The 13,689-nt window shown below is 40.5% G+C and overlaps 1 protein-coding gene across 2 annotated transcripts; it reads right to left on the bottom strand.

The window, feature by feature from the left end:
- Positions 1 to 367: 367 nt before the first annotated feature.
- On the bottom strand, positions 368 to 1,974 carry LOC112920177 (olfactory receptor 8B8). Of its 2 annotated transcripts, XM_072732034.1 has the most exons (2): positions 1,960 to 1,974; positions 368 to 1,288 (listed from the first exon to the last, which is right to left on the bottom strand). In XM_072732034.1, exons 1-2 carry the CDS (start codon positions 1,972 to 1,974, stop codon positions 368 to 370), a joined length of 936 nt encoding a protein of 311 aa, XP_072588135.1. The 2 variants fall into 2 exon arrangements, with proteins under 2 accessions (XP_072588135.1, XP_025854611.1); XM_025998826.1 differs by lacking the exon at positions 1,960 to 1,974 and having other exon boundaries at positions 368 to 1,315.
- Between the last annotated feature and the right edge of the window lie 11,715 nt (positions 1,975 to 13,689).

Raw genomic sequence — 13,689 nt, 5'->3', positions numbered from 1 at the left:
CATCCTAGATCAGTTCACATTTGAAATGAAATCTTCCAGTGTTGATGGAGGAAGAAAGTGAGCCATAGTGGAAAACAACTAGTATTAAAAATCAAAAGCCTATATCCTAGTCACAGTCCTGCTGCTGGGTAACTGAGTGACCTTGGAGAAGGTATATAAATTTGTATCTATTCTCAGAAATATGAGGGAACTGAATTAAAGGACCTTTAAGGTCCACTAAATATGAGTACCCTAGGTTAAAGAATCTTCTTAAATTAAAGGATGCATAAAGTGGAAAGGAGAAAGTTAAAATTTCCTCCATGTAACCAGTGGAACCTGAATCATATAAGGAAGGAAGAAAGGCCCTTTCCTAAGTATTACTCCTTTCTCAAGAGAATGGTTTCTTGCTCAGTGTTTTCTTCAGAGCAATTTTGACATCCTTATTCCTCAAGCTGTAGATTAGTGGGTTGAGCATGGGCACCACGATGGTGTAGAACAAAGAGGACACTTTCCCCTGATTCATAGGTAAAAGAGAGGATGGTTTGAGGTACATAAATGCCCCTGATCCAAAGAAGAGGGAAACAGCAATTATGTGGGAGCTGCAGGTGCTGAAGGCTTTGGACCTGCCCTTGGTAGAATGAATACGGAGAATGCTGGAGAGGATGAGGGCATAAGAAATGAAGATGGTAACTGTGGGCACACCAATATCAATGCCCACAACAACAAAAACTACCAGCTCATTGACATAGGTGCTGGTGCAAGAACGCTCAAGAAGGGGAAGGATGTCGCACATGTAGTGGTCAACCAGATTGTTGGCACAGAAGGTCAGTCTTACCATGCACGCTGTGTGGGCCATGGCTCCAGCAAACCCCATCACATAGACACCCAACAGAAGGAGGAAGCAGACCTGAGGAGACATGGTGGCAGTGTATACCAGTGGGTTACAGATGGCGGCGTAGCGGTCATATGCCATTGCTGACAGGATGAAGGACTCAGATACAACAAAGAAGAGAAAGAAGAAGAGCTGAGTCATACACCCTGCGTAGGAGATGACGTTCTTCCTCAAGACAAAATTCATCAGCATCTTGGGAGTGATAACAGTGGAATAGCAGAAATCTATGAAGGACAAGTTGAAGAGGAAAAAGTACATGGGGGTGTGCAGGTGAGAATTCAGCCCAATCAGGGTTATCAGGCCCAGGTTCCCTACCACCGTGACCACATAGAAACCTAGAAACAGGAAGAAGAGAGGAATCTGGAGTTCTGGCTGGTTGGTTAAGCCTGAGAGGATAAACTCTGTCACAGAGGAGTTCTCAGCTGCCATTCTTACTAAAGGCATTCTGTGAGAACAAGGAGAAAGAGTCCATTTGAGGGGGGGAGAGAGAGAAAGAGAGAGAGAGAAAGAAACAGAGACACCCCCTCTCCTCCTAGTCACCTCCTATTTGTAAGAACTGAATCCACACAGAGATTTTGAACTTCAGCAGAAAAGCCTCTCAGGATGCCTATGGATCTGATCTCAAGGCCCCCTAAGGACTCTGCCACTAGAGCACCCTCTGGAGAATGGACCTTTCTCCATGGTGAGGACAGATGCTGCTGGGAAGAGGGTCTCAAAGATGAGCTGAGGAGTCTCCCAGGTCTTTACTTTGGTCCATTTATTGTGTCCTTCCAACTCCAGCTTCTGCTCAAGGTCGCAAAATCTGGGGCCAGTATCTGGGGAGAGTCCTCTCAGAGGTTGAAGGCAGCCCACCTGTGCCTGGAGTTTCCACCCTGTGGTCACCAAGGACAAAGCAGAAAAGCGAGGTGGTCCTTCCCAAAGCCTTTCTTATGTGAGGCTGGGGACTTAAGTTCTGTCCAGATTCAGTCACTCACCCTCCTTCAGCCTAGAGCCTCCACAATGTACCCTTCAGTCCAAATCTTATCCATGATTGTTCAGACAGATAAATGACTGTGGTGCTAACACAGAAAAAGGAACTAAGCACAGACCATTTTAACTCCCATTCTGTTTAAAGGATCAGAATCTGGACTGTCTTAGAATTTGCTCTGAGCTTAAGAAGATGATATCTGATGGAGGCTTTACCCCAACGCTATTTTCCAGTTTGTAGAAGGGAGACAGCACCTTAGCCTATAATCATTGCCAACTGGTGATGGGAGACTAAGGGGTTTTATTCTGGATTTGGGGATCTGGGGACCTGATTAGAAGTAGAAAGCCAAAGGATCCCCCAGGATCACAGTCTTAGAAACTAACTGTTAAAAAAGTAATATTGGCTTGTACCCTTGATAATATTTGAATGGGCTTTTAAAAACATTATTTAGTTGCCCAATTAATATCTACTCAATAAAATGCAAAGTATTGTACAAAAAATAATAACTTAACCATTTATTGAGGGCTTACGATATGTACCAAGCATTCTTTCTGTCCTAGCACTTGTGTACTGACTCCAGCAGGCCAGAATCCAATATCATTTCACATGTAATATTTCTTTTTAATTCTCTCCCCAAATCCTATGAACTAGGTTTTATCACTCCCATTTTATTTTGTTTTAAATTTTATTTATTTATGATAGTCACACAGAGAGAGAGAGAGAGAGAGAGAGAGAGAGAGACATAGGCAGAGGGAGAAGCAGGCTCCATGCACCGGGAGCCTGACATGGGATTCGATCCCGGGTCTCCAGGATCGCGCCCTGGGCCAAAGGCAGGCGCTAAACCGCTGCGCCACCCAGGGATCCCTATCACTCCCATTTTAGAGATGCAATAATTCACCAGATGTTAAATTACGAAGGCCATATGAAATCTAGATCCATCTTGCTTCAAATCTGGTGTTCTTAATGATTGTGTTTAGCCTCTCCCTGTGGGAGATAATAAAATATATAAGCAGAGTCCTTGCCCTCAGGGGTCTGACAATCTTCTGGAAAAATTAAGCTAGAACACACTGAACTTAATATGCTGAAAAAAATGTGCTAAGATCCAGAAAAGTTAAAAATAAAAATGCTATTCAAGTTCAGAGAAGGGCATTCCATACACCACTTAAATTTCAGTTCATCACAGAAATTGCAAAATATCTAGTCCAAGGAGAAACAGACCTTCTCTGTGATCTCTTGGAACTTGAGTTTGGCAGTGAAAAAAAAAAAAAAAAATCCCTGTCAATTAAGAACATTCTTTTCCAGAATTGCTAAATTGTTGGAATTCTTGACAGGAGGCACCTGTCCTCCATCCTGTCAGATCTCTTTTAGGAGGTTCCCAGTGCCCTCATATTGACTGTCATGGCCTTGTAGCTTGACCCCTCTTCCCACCAGACCCACCAACATTTGTTTCCCCATTTTGCTTCCTTTGCTCCTTTTCTAACCCTCTCTCATGACAAAAGTTATCCCACTGTGCCCCAATCTCTCAGTCTTGCTTGAGCTTAGTGACAGCTAATTCACACATTTGGGGTCTCATAGATTTGAGGCAATATTAAAAGTCATCTAGTCCTGAGGTTCACGCTGAGTTAGAGTTATCTATGCATTTTAAAAGTACGTATTCTATTATTCCAATCAAAACATAATAAATCAGAATTTTCAGACATAAGACTTTATAATCAGTTTTTTTCTTCTAAATCTATTCCTCGTGATTGGGATATTTAGCCAGGTTCAGAATTCACTGATCTAACCCTCCTACCCTACATGTTCCAAACAGAAAAATTGAGGCCAAATCAATCACACAGCTGGTTGGTGGTAGAGTCCAAATAAAACATGAATCTCTAACTTCTCCAGTTGGAGGTTTCCAGCTTATCCAGAAGAAGCCTACCTGGTGTTTGATTTGGTTGAGTACAATGCAGAGTACAAGTAAAGGACATAATTTGACATCAAACCTAGAATAGCACCCGAGGGTTGTATTGGGGAGAAACTTAAATGCCATGACAAGAAATGTATGAATCCATGGAACATTTTGAACAGAGGAATGGAATGACCAGGGGAATGACATGATCAGATGTGCTGAGGAAGACCTACCAGTCTTGCGGGTTATTGGGTGTTAATGACTTGATTCAATAGTCCCTCCAGGCAACGTTCTATCTTATAATTCGGGCAAGTTGCTTTAACTCCAGCAGACAACAAGGTAAGGGACAAAGGATAAACTTTCATAATGAGAAAGAGGTAAATGGAGCAAAAGGCCTTTCTAGAACTTTTTAGCACATTACAAATCCCTGCCTTTTATAGCCATGGTGTCATCTCCCCTCCACTCTGAACATTTTTACATATCCCATCACCAAGATGTCTGTGTTGGACACTGTCTCTGCCTCATTTCAGCCCATCTTTTTGGCTTCTGCTGTTGCTGTGGCAGCTGGCTGCATGTAGCTGCAGTCAGAGAGCACAATCCACCAGTTGCACCACTTTTACCTGCTTTCTGCTCTAAGATCCCAGTCTCTGCCTCACACCCAGACTGTCTGTTGGAATGCACCCACCCGCTCTGGTGCATGTGCAAACCTAGAAGTATGAAGGAGGTAATACGGGATCCCTGGGTGGCGCAACGGTTTGGCGCCTGCCTTTGGCCCAGGGCGCGATCCTGGAGACCAGGGATCGAATCCCACATCAGGCTCCCGGTGCATGGAGCCTGCTTCTTCCTCAGCCTGTGTCTCTGCCTCTCTCTCTCTCTCTCTCTGTGACTATCATAAATAAAAAAATAAAAAAATAAAAAAAGAAGGAGGTAATACTCCTTGGGGGTCAATAGATAAATGCTCTGCTCTTCTGTGTCTCTGGTACTTCGTTCTTGATTCTTAAAGGGGCCTCAAAGGGATTAATTGTGAATTTCCCATTAAGGTAAACACCTTGGCAGCCCACCTTGGATTAGCTTCCCATCCTTCCCTGCTTCACTCTTCCTCTTCCATGAGATCACTTCCAAAAATAAGCTATGTGTACACAGTCCTTGTCCCCAGCACAGCTTTTTATGGAAACCCCAGCTAAGGTGCTCCTAAGATAGTATCTGGAGCAAGTCTGACCAAAAATGTTCCTTACTCCACCTGGGAGGAAGCAGCCTCACCCAAACCTATTTGATTCCAGGTCAGGAAACTAAATATATGAGTCACTAAATTTATCAAGTACTAGAAATTCCATATTTCAGAGAATTTATGTCTTGAGTATGTCCTAGTAAAATGCCAAAATGCCAGACAAAATAGGATCTCAGATCATAACCAGCTCATACCCTCGTGCAAATTAACCAGAAAGTCCTATAGTACCTTGAGCCACTCTCCTCACGATGTTTTGCTGTCTCTGTGATCTCCCATTTACATCCATGAGCTTTGATGGTTTGGAACTAGGTTTATTCATGTTTATTTTTAAAATTAAATACCAAACCTGGCTTGCAGCAGCTCACAAAACATTTATTAATCTCAGGTGCTCAACATTCCTCATCTGTAAAATGAGCATAATGATAATAATCTATAAGGTTGTTATGAGGATTAAATTAAATCATAAAATGCAAGAGCCTAGCAAAGAGGCTGACACATGGAGGAGCCTCGATTAATGTTATGGGAAATATACATAAAGTATACATAAAATATATATCATTTTAGGAGCAAATGAAGGGGAAAAAAAGCTTCTAAGAGCAGAGGAGCCTAAAAAGGGCAAGAGAGAAGCTAATATAGGGAGGAAGAGGAGAGCTGATTGATAGAAATAAGAGAAATTCAGAAATAATTTTTTTTTCTTCAGAACTTTATCTAAGGCCCAACTCTCCAGCATAACTTAATCCATGGACAGCATCAGGATCCTTGAGTATTGCAGCTGTTCCTATTCCCTGTCCTACCACGGACACCCTATTTTTCAAATAATCACATCACAAAGGACAAATTATAAAGTCAGGTAAGGTTTCCTTCACAGCCCCCAAACTTCTCTTTCTGTACCCATTTCTAGTTTTGGCAAACATTCCTCTTCCCCAAACATGCACAGTCCTAATGTTTGCTCTACCTTTGATTTTCAAAAGCAGTACTCAGGAAAGATGTCGCAGATTGGTCAACACAGTCTATTAAGAACTTGTTGGGGGTCATCCACATTCTACACACTCTTCCAGGACTTTTTTTTTTTTCATGAAGACAAATTCTATAACCAAATAATAGATCTCTATGAAATTTGAAACAGCACTCAATTGATGAGAGGTACATTTTAGTGGGGATGGGGCAGCTGGAGTCATCATGTGGTGGGTGTATAATCAGAATCACTTTGGCAGCTGTCTGTCCTCCACTTGGCAAGCTAATTACAACTCCTATATCTGTCCTGTGTACGCGCGTATGTCTTTTGTGTGTGAGTGTTGGATGACATTTGTGCATTCCCACTGCTTGCCTATACTTCACACGAGGGATATATATTTAATCTCTCAAGGCCTCAAGCACAAATCTTACACTTAGAAATTTGCCACTGCTGTGGTGGTGATTACAATAAATCCCAATCTCTACTCTCATTCCTACAGTAATCAACTCACAATTAAAGAAAATAAATCATTACTACAAACCTGAAATAAGACCCACAGGAAAAGGGCTCCATGGGCACAGACAGCAAAGAAGACCCAAGCTTCATTAAAAGTTGACTTTTCTTTAGGAGCCTTAGAGGATTCTTGTTTGGATGACAGAGAACCAAGAAAAGTTCCTTTGGATTTATGTCACCTCAGAGCCTGTTGCCATGGGAACTACATTTCAAAATCTTCTCAACTGGGGCTTCACTAAAGTCATGTTCCTTGAAGAGCAGATGAAGCCCAAGCAGGAAGCAGTGTAGGAAGAACTATTCTTAACTGTATTCTTTTGTTGCAAAGTTGCCCTCTTTCCAAAACTTGAATCTCTATATAGTGCTTCTTTATTTATTTATTTCTATTTTTTTCCACTTTTTTTTTTTTTCATTATAATCTATTTGTGTCATTCCATGTGTGGTACCTGTAAATGCAATACAATGTCTCTCATGCATTAACCCTTAGACTTCTTGTGGCACAAGGCTGGTCCCAAGTGCATTGACCATCACCACACACCAGAGGAGTCCAAGCACAAATGGCACTTCCAGAAGAAGAGATACATACAGAACCTCACTGAAGAGAAGAGATGGCAACAGAAAAAGCTTTATTGGAAATAGCCACAGTTAACTTCTGAGAAAGCAAATATCAAGAGTTATATGGTTCTGCATATATTTATTTTTTTATTATTTTATTTTTTATAATAAATTTATTTTTTATTGGTATTCAATTTGCCAACATACAGAATAACAACCAGTGCTCATCCCGTCAAGTGCCCCCCTCAGTGCCCGCCACCCAGTCACCCCCACCCCCCGCCCTCCTCCCCTTCTACCACCCCTAGTTCGTTTCCCAGAGTTAGGAGTCTTTCACCTTCTGTCTCCCTTTCTGATATTTCCTACCCATTTCTTCTCCCTTCCCCTCTATTCCCTTTCACTATTATTTATATTCCCCAAATGAATGAGACCATATAAGTTTGTCCTTCTCTGATTGACTTATTTCACTCAGCATAATACCCTCCAGTTCCATCCACGTTGAAGCAAATGGTGGGTATTTGTCGTTTCTAATGGCTGAGGAATATTCCATCGTATACATAAACCACGTCTTCTTTATCCATTCATCTTTTGATGGACACCGAGGCTCCTTCCACAGTTTGGCTATTGTGGACATTGCTGCTAGAAACATCGGGGTGCAGGTGTCATTACACCTGTATCTTTGGGGTAAATCCCCAGCAGTGCAATTGCTGGGTCATAGGGCAGATCTATTTTTAACTCTTTGAGGAACCTCCACAGAGTTTTCCAGAGTGGCTGCACCAGTTCACATTCCCACCAACAGTGCAAGAGTGTTCCCTTTTCTCCGCATCCTCTCCAACATTTGTGGCTTCCTACCTTGTTGATTTCCCCCATTCTCACTGGTGTGAGGTGGTATCTCATTGTGGTTTTGATTTTATTTCCCTGATGGCAAGTGATGGTTCTGCATATATTTAATCTCAATTTATTTTATTAAGCATCTTTGCCTCCTTAACATACAAATATCTACATAAATAATATACATATTTAACATAGAATCCTAGAATCTAGACCTCAGAGGTCTATATGGGGGGGCAGTAATTAACACATATTGAACACTATGCCCCAAGTTAGCGGGTTTTACATACATTATGTCATTTATAGGAAATGTATAATCTTCAGAAAGTACAGACTTGGCATGCTTAAAAATATCATCCCATGGATTCAAGAATATTAATGCTAGTACTATTATTTTACATTTTTTAAGTGCTTACTATGTCCCAGGAACTATGCAAAGTGCTTTACACAATTAATTCAGTTAGTTTTTACAAAAATCCTGTGAATAGGTATTATTATTATCCTGCTGCACAGAGGAACGTTTCCTTGAATCAAAGGAATCAGACATGCTTATCTCCTAGTTAGACAGCCTGGTCTCTCTGAGCCTCCAGGCCTTTGTAGTGGTGGAGGAATTAGCAGGATTTGCTAAATTAATGATCATGAGGGGAAGAATGAAGATGAAAGTTCCAGTATCAAAGGTGACTAAGATTTCAATTCCAGAACACAGAAAAAGGGAAATAAAGAGGGAAAATAAAGAGCTAGAATTTAAACCTGCATGTATTATGCTAGAAGTATATCTAGAAGGGATGATCAGTAAGGAGCTGTTCCTATGAGAGGGGAGCTTGGAAGATCATGGAGACTTGTATTGGGAAATCATGTAAGTAGAAGATCCCAGAAACCACAAGTCAAGGGTAAAGGATGGAACCTTTCAACACAAGCTAGGAGAAAGTCATTAGTAAATGTGTCAGTGAAGACAAATGTGATGGTTCTGAGCAAGCTTTGTAGCCAGATAATCTGGGTTCTGGTCACATCACTCACTGGCCAAGTATGCCTATGGTTTTTGTGTCTTGGCAACTCCATCTATAAGCTTAGACATTAATACCTAACATATAGGATTGTTCTAAGGATCAACTGTCATAATGTTTAATAAGTACAGTTGACCCTTAACCAACATGGATTTGAACTGTGTAGGCCACGCAGATTTTTTCAATACATACAGTACTGAACTATAAATGTACTTTCTTTTCATTCTGATTTTCTTAATAACACTTTATTTTCTCTAGCTTACTTTATTGTAAGAATACTGTATATAGTACATATAACTAACATACAAGATATGTGTTAGTCAACTGTTTATATTATTGGGAAAGGCTTCTGGTTAGCAGTAGGCTCTGAGTAGTTGAGTTTTGGGGGAGTCAAAAGTTACACACAGATTTTTTACTTCATGGGAGTTAGTGCCCATAACTCCTGCATTGTTCAGGAGTCAATTATAATTTTGAATTAATGAAGTTTCACAGGGCCCATATTCTTCTATTTCTGTTTTTATCCACTTGATCAAATTCTGCCTTTTATCCACTGCTTCAGGAGTGAATTTCCGGAGCCCCAACTATATTACAAGCACAATCATATGTTTAAATACTGTCTAATTTATACACCCAGTATTGAACACAATGATGAACACACATAATGTTCATTAATACTTACTAAGTTCAGTATTAAGAAATATAAATATGGTTCAATAAAAGCCCAGATGTGAAAAACTGATCAATTCAGGGATACATTTATTTTTCAAATACTGAAGGAATTTGTTAGAAGTGTCCTATCAATAGTTATGTAAACCCTTTTGTGAAAAGATAAATAATGTAGGTTCTATATAACTGGTTTCACTGTAAATATTTTTGACATATTAAATATACTAATGTTGACACTGACAGTCATGCTAGGTGATGTGTGCCTATTGGGTGTGACTTCCAGGATCAAGATATTTACAGAATAGAGGAAAGCTTCCAATATTTTGAAGACTGGCAAAGAAAAGTTACTCAGTGACAGAAAGAGCTTCTGAGCCTTCCCAAGTCCAGAGCTGCCCAGAGCTTAGTTTCATCATAGCCCACAGTTTGTTGCTCTTAAAATAGGAATCCATTTTTAAGTGACATTTAACTCAGCAATATATGTGCTATAAAAAGCAAATTACACTAACACTAGCAATGTAAAATATATGATTTCAAGGTGTGTTAAGGGCATGCCATGTTCCAATATCATGTTCTCCCCAGAGGGGGCAAATACAAGGAGATAACACAGCCTATTTAAAGGCAGTTTGATGGAAGGGAGGTTATTCTTGGCATTAGTGGAGATGTCTCAATTGATTTAAAAAAATAAATCCTAAAAATGAAGATTCACCAATCCTGTAGGAAGCAACAGACTTAACTTGTTGGACAGAGATGTCTCAGAAATCCTAATTGTAGGATGCTAAAGACTCTGTTTTTTAACTTGTTTGAGCAGGAGAGCCACAAAACCACTGTAATGTTTTCTTGCACTTTTCAAAGGTTTCTCTAGTGAACTTCTCTAAAGACTAGTTTTAATCAAGGAGCAACATTTATTTACCTTGTGATATTACCTATAGTACACCAGTTGCCTTTCCCTGCCTAGCATTAAATGTTGAAGTACCTCAAATTTCCAACCTCATCTTTCTTTTCTCCTCAAACTGTAATTCCACTCATTCCTCAGGTTTCAATATCATCTATTGATATGTTAATTACCTTTAATTGCCTTAAGTATTCATCTGCCAAAAGAACTCATGAGATTCAAACCCTTTTCCTCTAGTAACAGCTTTATCTCAAGTAAAGGAGAATGCAGTAGCCAAAGGGTATACAATCAAAGGGGTCCAGGTATTTCTGGCGCAGGCTTCCTTGCTCTCCCACCACTGGGTTACACAACTTTGTTTTCAGGTCTTGAACCATCACTAACTATATGGGAAATTTCTTGGTACCTTGAAGTACAAAGTCTGCTACTCTTAGAGCAAGCGGCCTTGTAGGTATCATCAACCTCTGTAGAAAACCCTCAGGTTCTGCTGAAACCAGATGCAATTATTATTGTGGTGGTGGTGGTGGTGGAGGTTGTTACTGAATTATTATAATCCGCTTGTTATTACTAGACAATGTTGGCAAGCTGTCATATACTGCCCCAAACAGGATGTGACCCATAGTTATAAAACACCATATATCTTCAGGAAATACATTCCATAGGATTAGCTAACAGTGAGTACACTGCCCTAGGGAGCTCTGGAAGATAATCAGGCAGTCAGTCACTCATACTGGCTAAGATTAACCCATTCTATACAATTGATAGCTGCCAAATATATTTGTCTAGTTTATACTTTCATCCTGTACTGTCAATAGACTATCAGGCTTCTCCACTTAAATGTCTTGAATAGACATCTAAAACTCAGGTATGTGAAATTTATTTATCCTCTTTCTAAAACATTCTCTATCTCCTATGTTCTTTAATGAAGGCAAAATACAAAATTAATAACCAAAATTAACACAACCTTCTTATTCTTGTATGACGTCTCCACCTAGCCCCAAATCAGAAGTAAATTGATTATTAAACTGAAATTTCTCAGCTGTGCTTTTTGGGGAAGGAAAAATTATCCTCTATTCCTCAAGGTCTTCTGGCTGGTCAAAGAATTAAATGGGCATGAGACAGATTAACAGGAGAAAATTTAATTTTGTATGCACAGAGGCCAATAATAAAATTGAGACGCAAAGAAATGACCAAGCCATGCAGCTTTTTTATACATTTTAGACAAAGTAACAGAAATCTATGAGAAATTCAAAGGACAAAGAAAACTTATGTATGGAAGTTTCAATTAGTAAGAAATTCTAAACAGAATTTGGGCTGAGGTAGTTAATTAATAAAAACAACAAGATTTGTTTACATAGACTTCTTTGGCACTGAATTCTGTGTCTCTGATAATGAGGATGTCTCTACCTCCTGGTACAGGGAAGGTACTATTCACATGGGAGATTTATTTCCTGCTTTCAGGGGGACAAAGGAGGGTCAGATTGTCCATGTTGCCCTGGATATTTCTCTTTTTTTAGGATTTTATTTATTTATTCATGAGACAGAGAGAGAAAGGGAGGCAGAGACAGAGGGAGAAGCAGGACTTAGGGAGCCTGAGGCAGGACTCAATCCCAGCACCCCAAGATCATGACCTGAGCAGAAGACAGACGCCCAACCACTGAGCCACCCAAGTGCCCTGCCCTGGCTATTTCTTAAATAACTTGAATTTAAAACAATCAGTATGCCAAAGTGGCATATTTTGGGGAGGCCTTCCCCTAAACCCCATCAAATTAAAAAGCCTCTCACTCATTAGTTTGTTACCCTATGCAAAGCAAAACTAGCTATTCAGCATGGATGATCAGAGAGCTACATCTTTCTCTTCTTGATCACTTAATTTCATATATAATATACCCACATATATATGGGTATTTTTGCATTAGTGCATAAATGCAAACGTGTGATTTTTTGTAAATGTGTGTGTGTGGGACAAGACCTAAAATTAAGGCCCAACATTATGTGTTACCTCAACATCTGAGGGAAACCAGAACAGCCTCAAGTGGCATGACCATGAGTTCTCCTCCTGACTCTGGTCCCACTGATGAGGTCTCCCACCTACACAATCCTCCTTATCATGGGGTCCAAGGGATGATCCCTGCCAATCCCTGAGTGTCCTAGAGTTTCAGCATCCCATCAGCTTCAGAAACTTCAAAGAAGCCTTTGAATAAGCCACTGAATAAACTATTCAAAGAAAGCCAAGGAAGTTCTCCCATTGGAACAAATGGGTACTTAGTCCTCTCAGTACTAGAAAGCCCGCCTGTCACGGCCCCTGGTTGTTCACGCTGTTCTTGAGTGTAACCCCTCATGGACCTGCATGACCTGCCATGTCTTCCATTCCTGGGTTGTGAGTGTATGTGACTAGTAAACTTCTGTTAACCTGTCTGTCCATCACTGAGTGTTGTGTGTTCAGTCAACCCCATAATCATAGGGTGGGGAGGCCTCCCTCAACAAAGTGAATAGGATATGATTAAAATAGAGCAACCCTTTTGAAAAGTTTTTGAGGACAGCCTGGCCACGCTGCAGTTATTATAGATGTGGTATATAAAACAAGGAAATTTTCCTATTATCCCCTTACTCCATTAAAGCTGATAACTTCAGATTCAACTAAAATGGAGCTTAGGTGTTAGCAAACAATGCTTGTTTCACCCCAATTTTTGCTCCCTATTTCAGTTGTTAATAATTTCTCCCTAAACTCACAGAGGCCCCTGCCATGGTGGACCAAAAACCTTTAAGCCCAGGGAATAATTAAAAATAAATCCAAGGGCAGCCCTGGTGGCTCAGCGGTTTAGCGCCTCTTCAGCCTGGGGTGTGATCCTGGAGACCCAGGATCGAGTTCCACATCAGGCTCCCTGCATGGAGCCTGCTTCTCCCTCAGCCTGTGTCTCTGCCTCTCTCTCTCTCTCTCTGTCGCTCATGAATAAATAAATAAAATATTTTTTTAAATAAATAAGTAAATAAATCCAAGGGGAGCCCCGGTGGCTCAGCAGTTTAACGCCTCTTCAGCCTGGGGTGTGATCCTGGAGGCCCGGGATCGAGTCCCACATGGGTCTCCCTGCATGGAGCCTGTTTCTCCCTCTGCCTGTGTCTGCCTTTCTCTCTGTGTCTCATAAATAAATAAATAAATCTTAAAAAAAGAAAAAAAAAAGCAAGAGCAGACACTTGTACCTCACTGTAGAGTTTGAAACTCGCTTTTCACCATATCTTAATCAATCCTTTCAATTCTGGGAGAATGGACTATTACTTTTACAAAAAAGAAAACTAGGGCACAGATAACCTTTATATATAACCC

Source organism: Vulpes vulpes, chromosome 12 (assembly GCF_048418805.1).
Source record: "Vulpes vulpes isolate BD-2025 chromosome 12, VulVul3, whole genome shotgun sequence".
NCBI classification, from domain to species: Eukaryota; Metazoa; Chordata; class Mammalia; order Carnivora; family Canidae; genus Vulpes; species Vulpes vulpes.
This window is presented reverse-complemented; position numbering and strand designations above follow the sequence as displayed.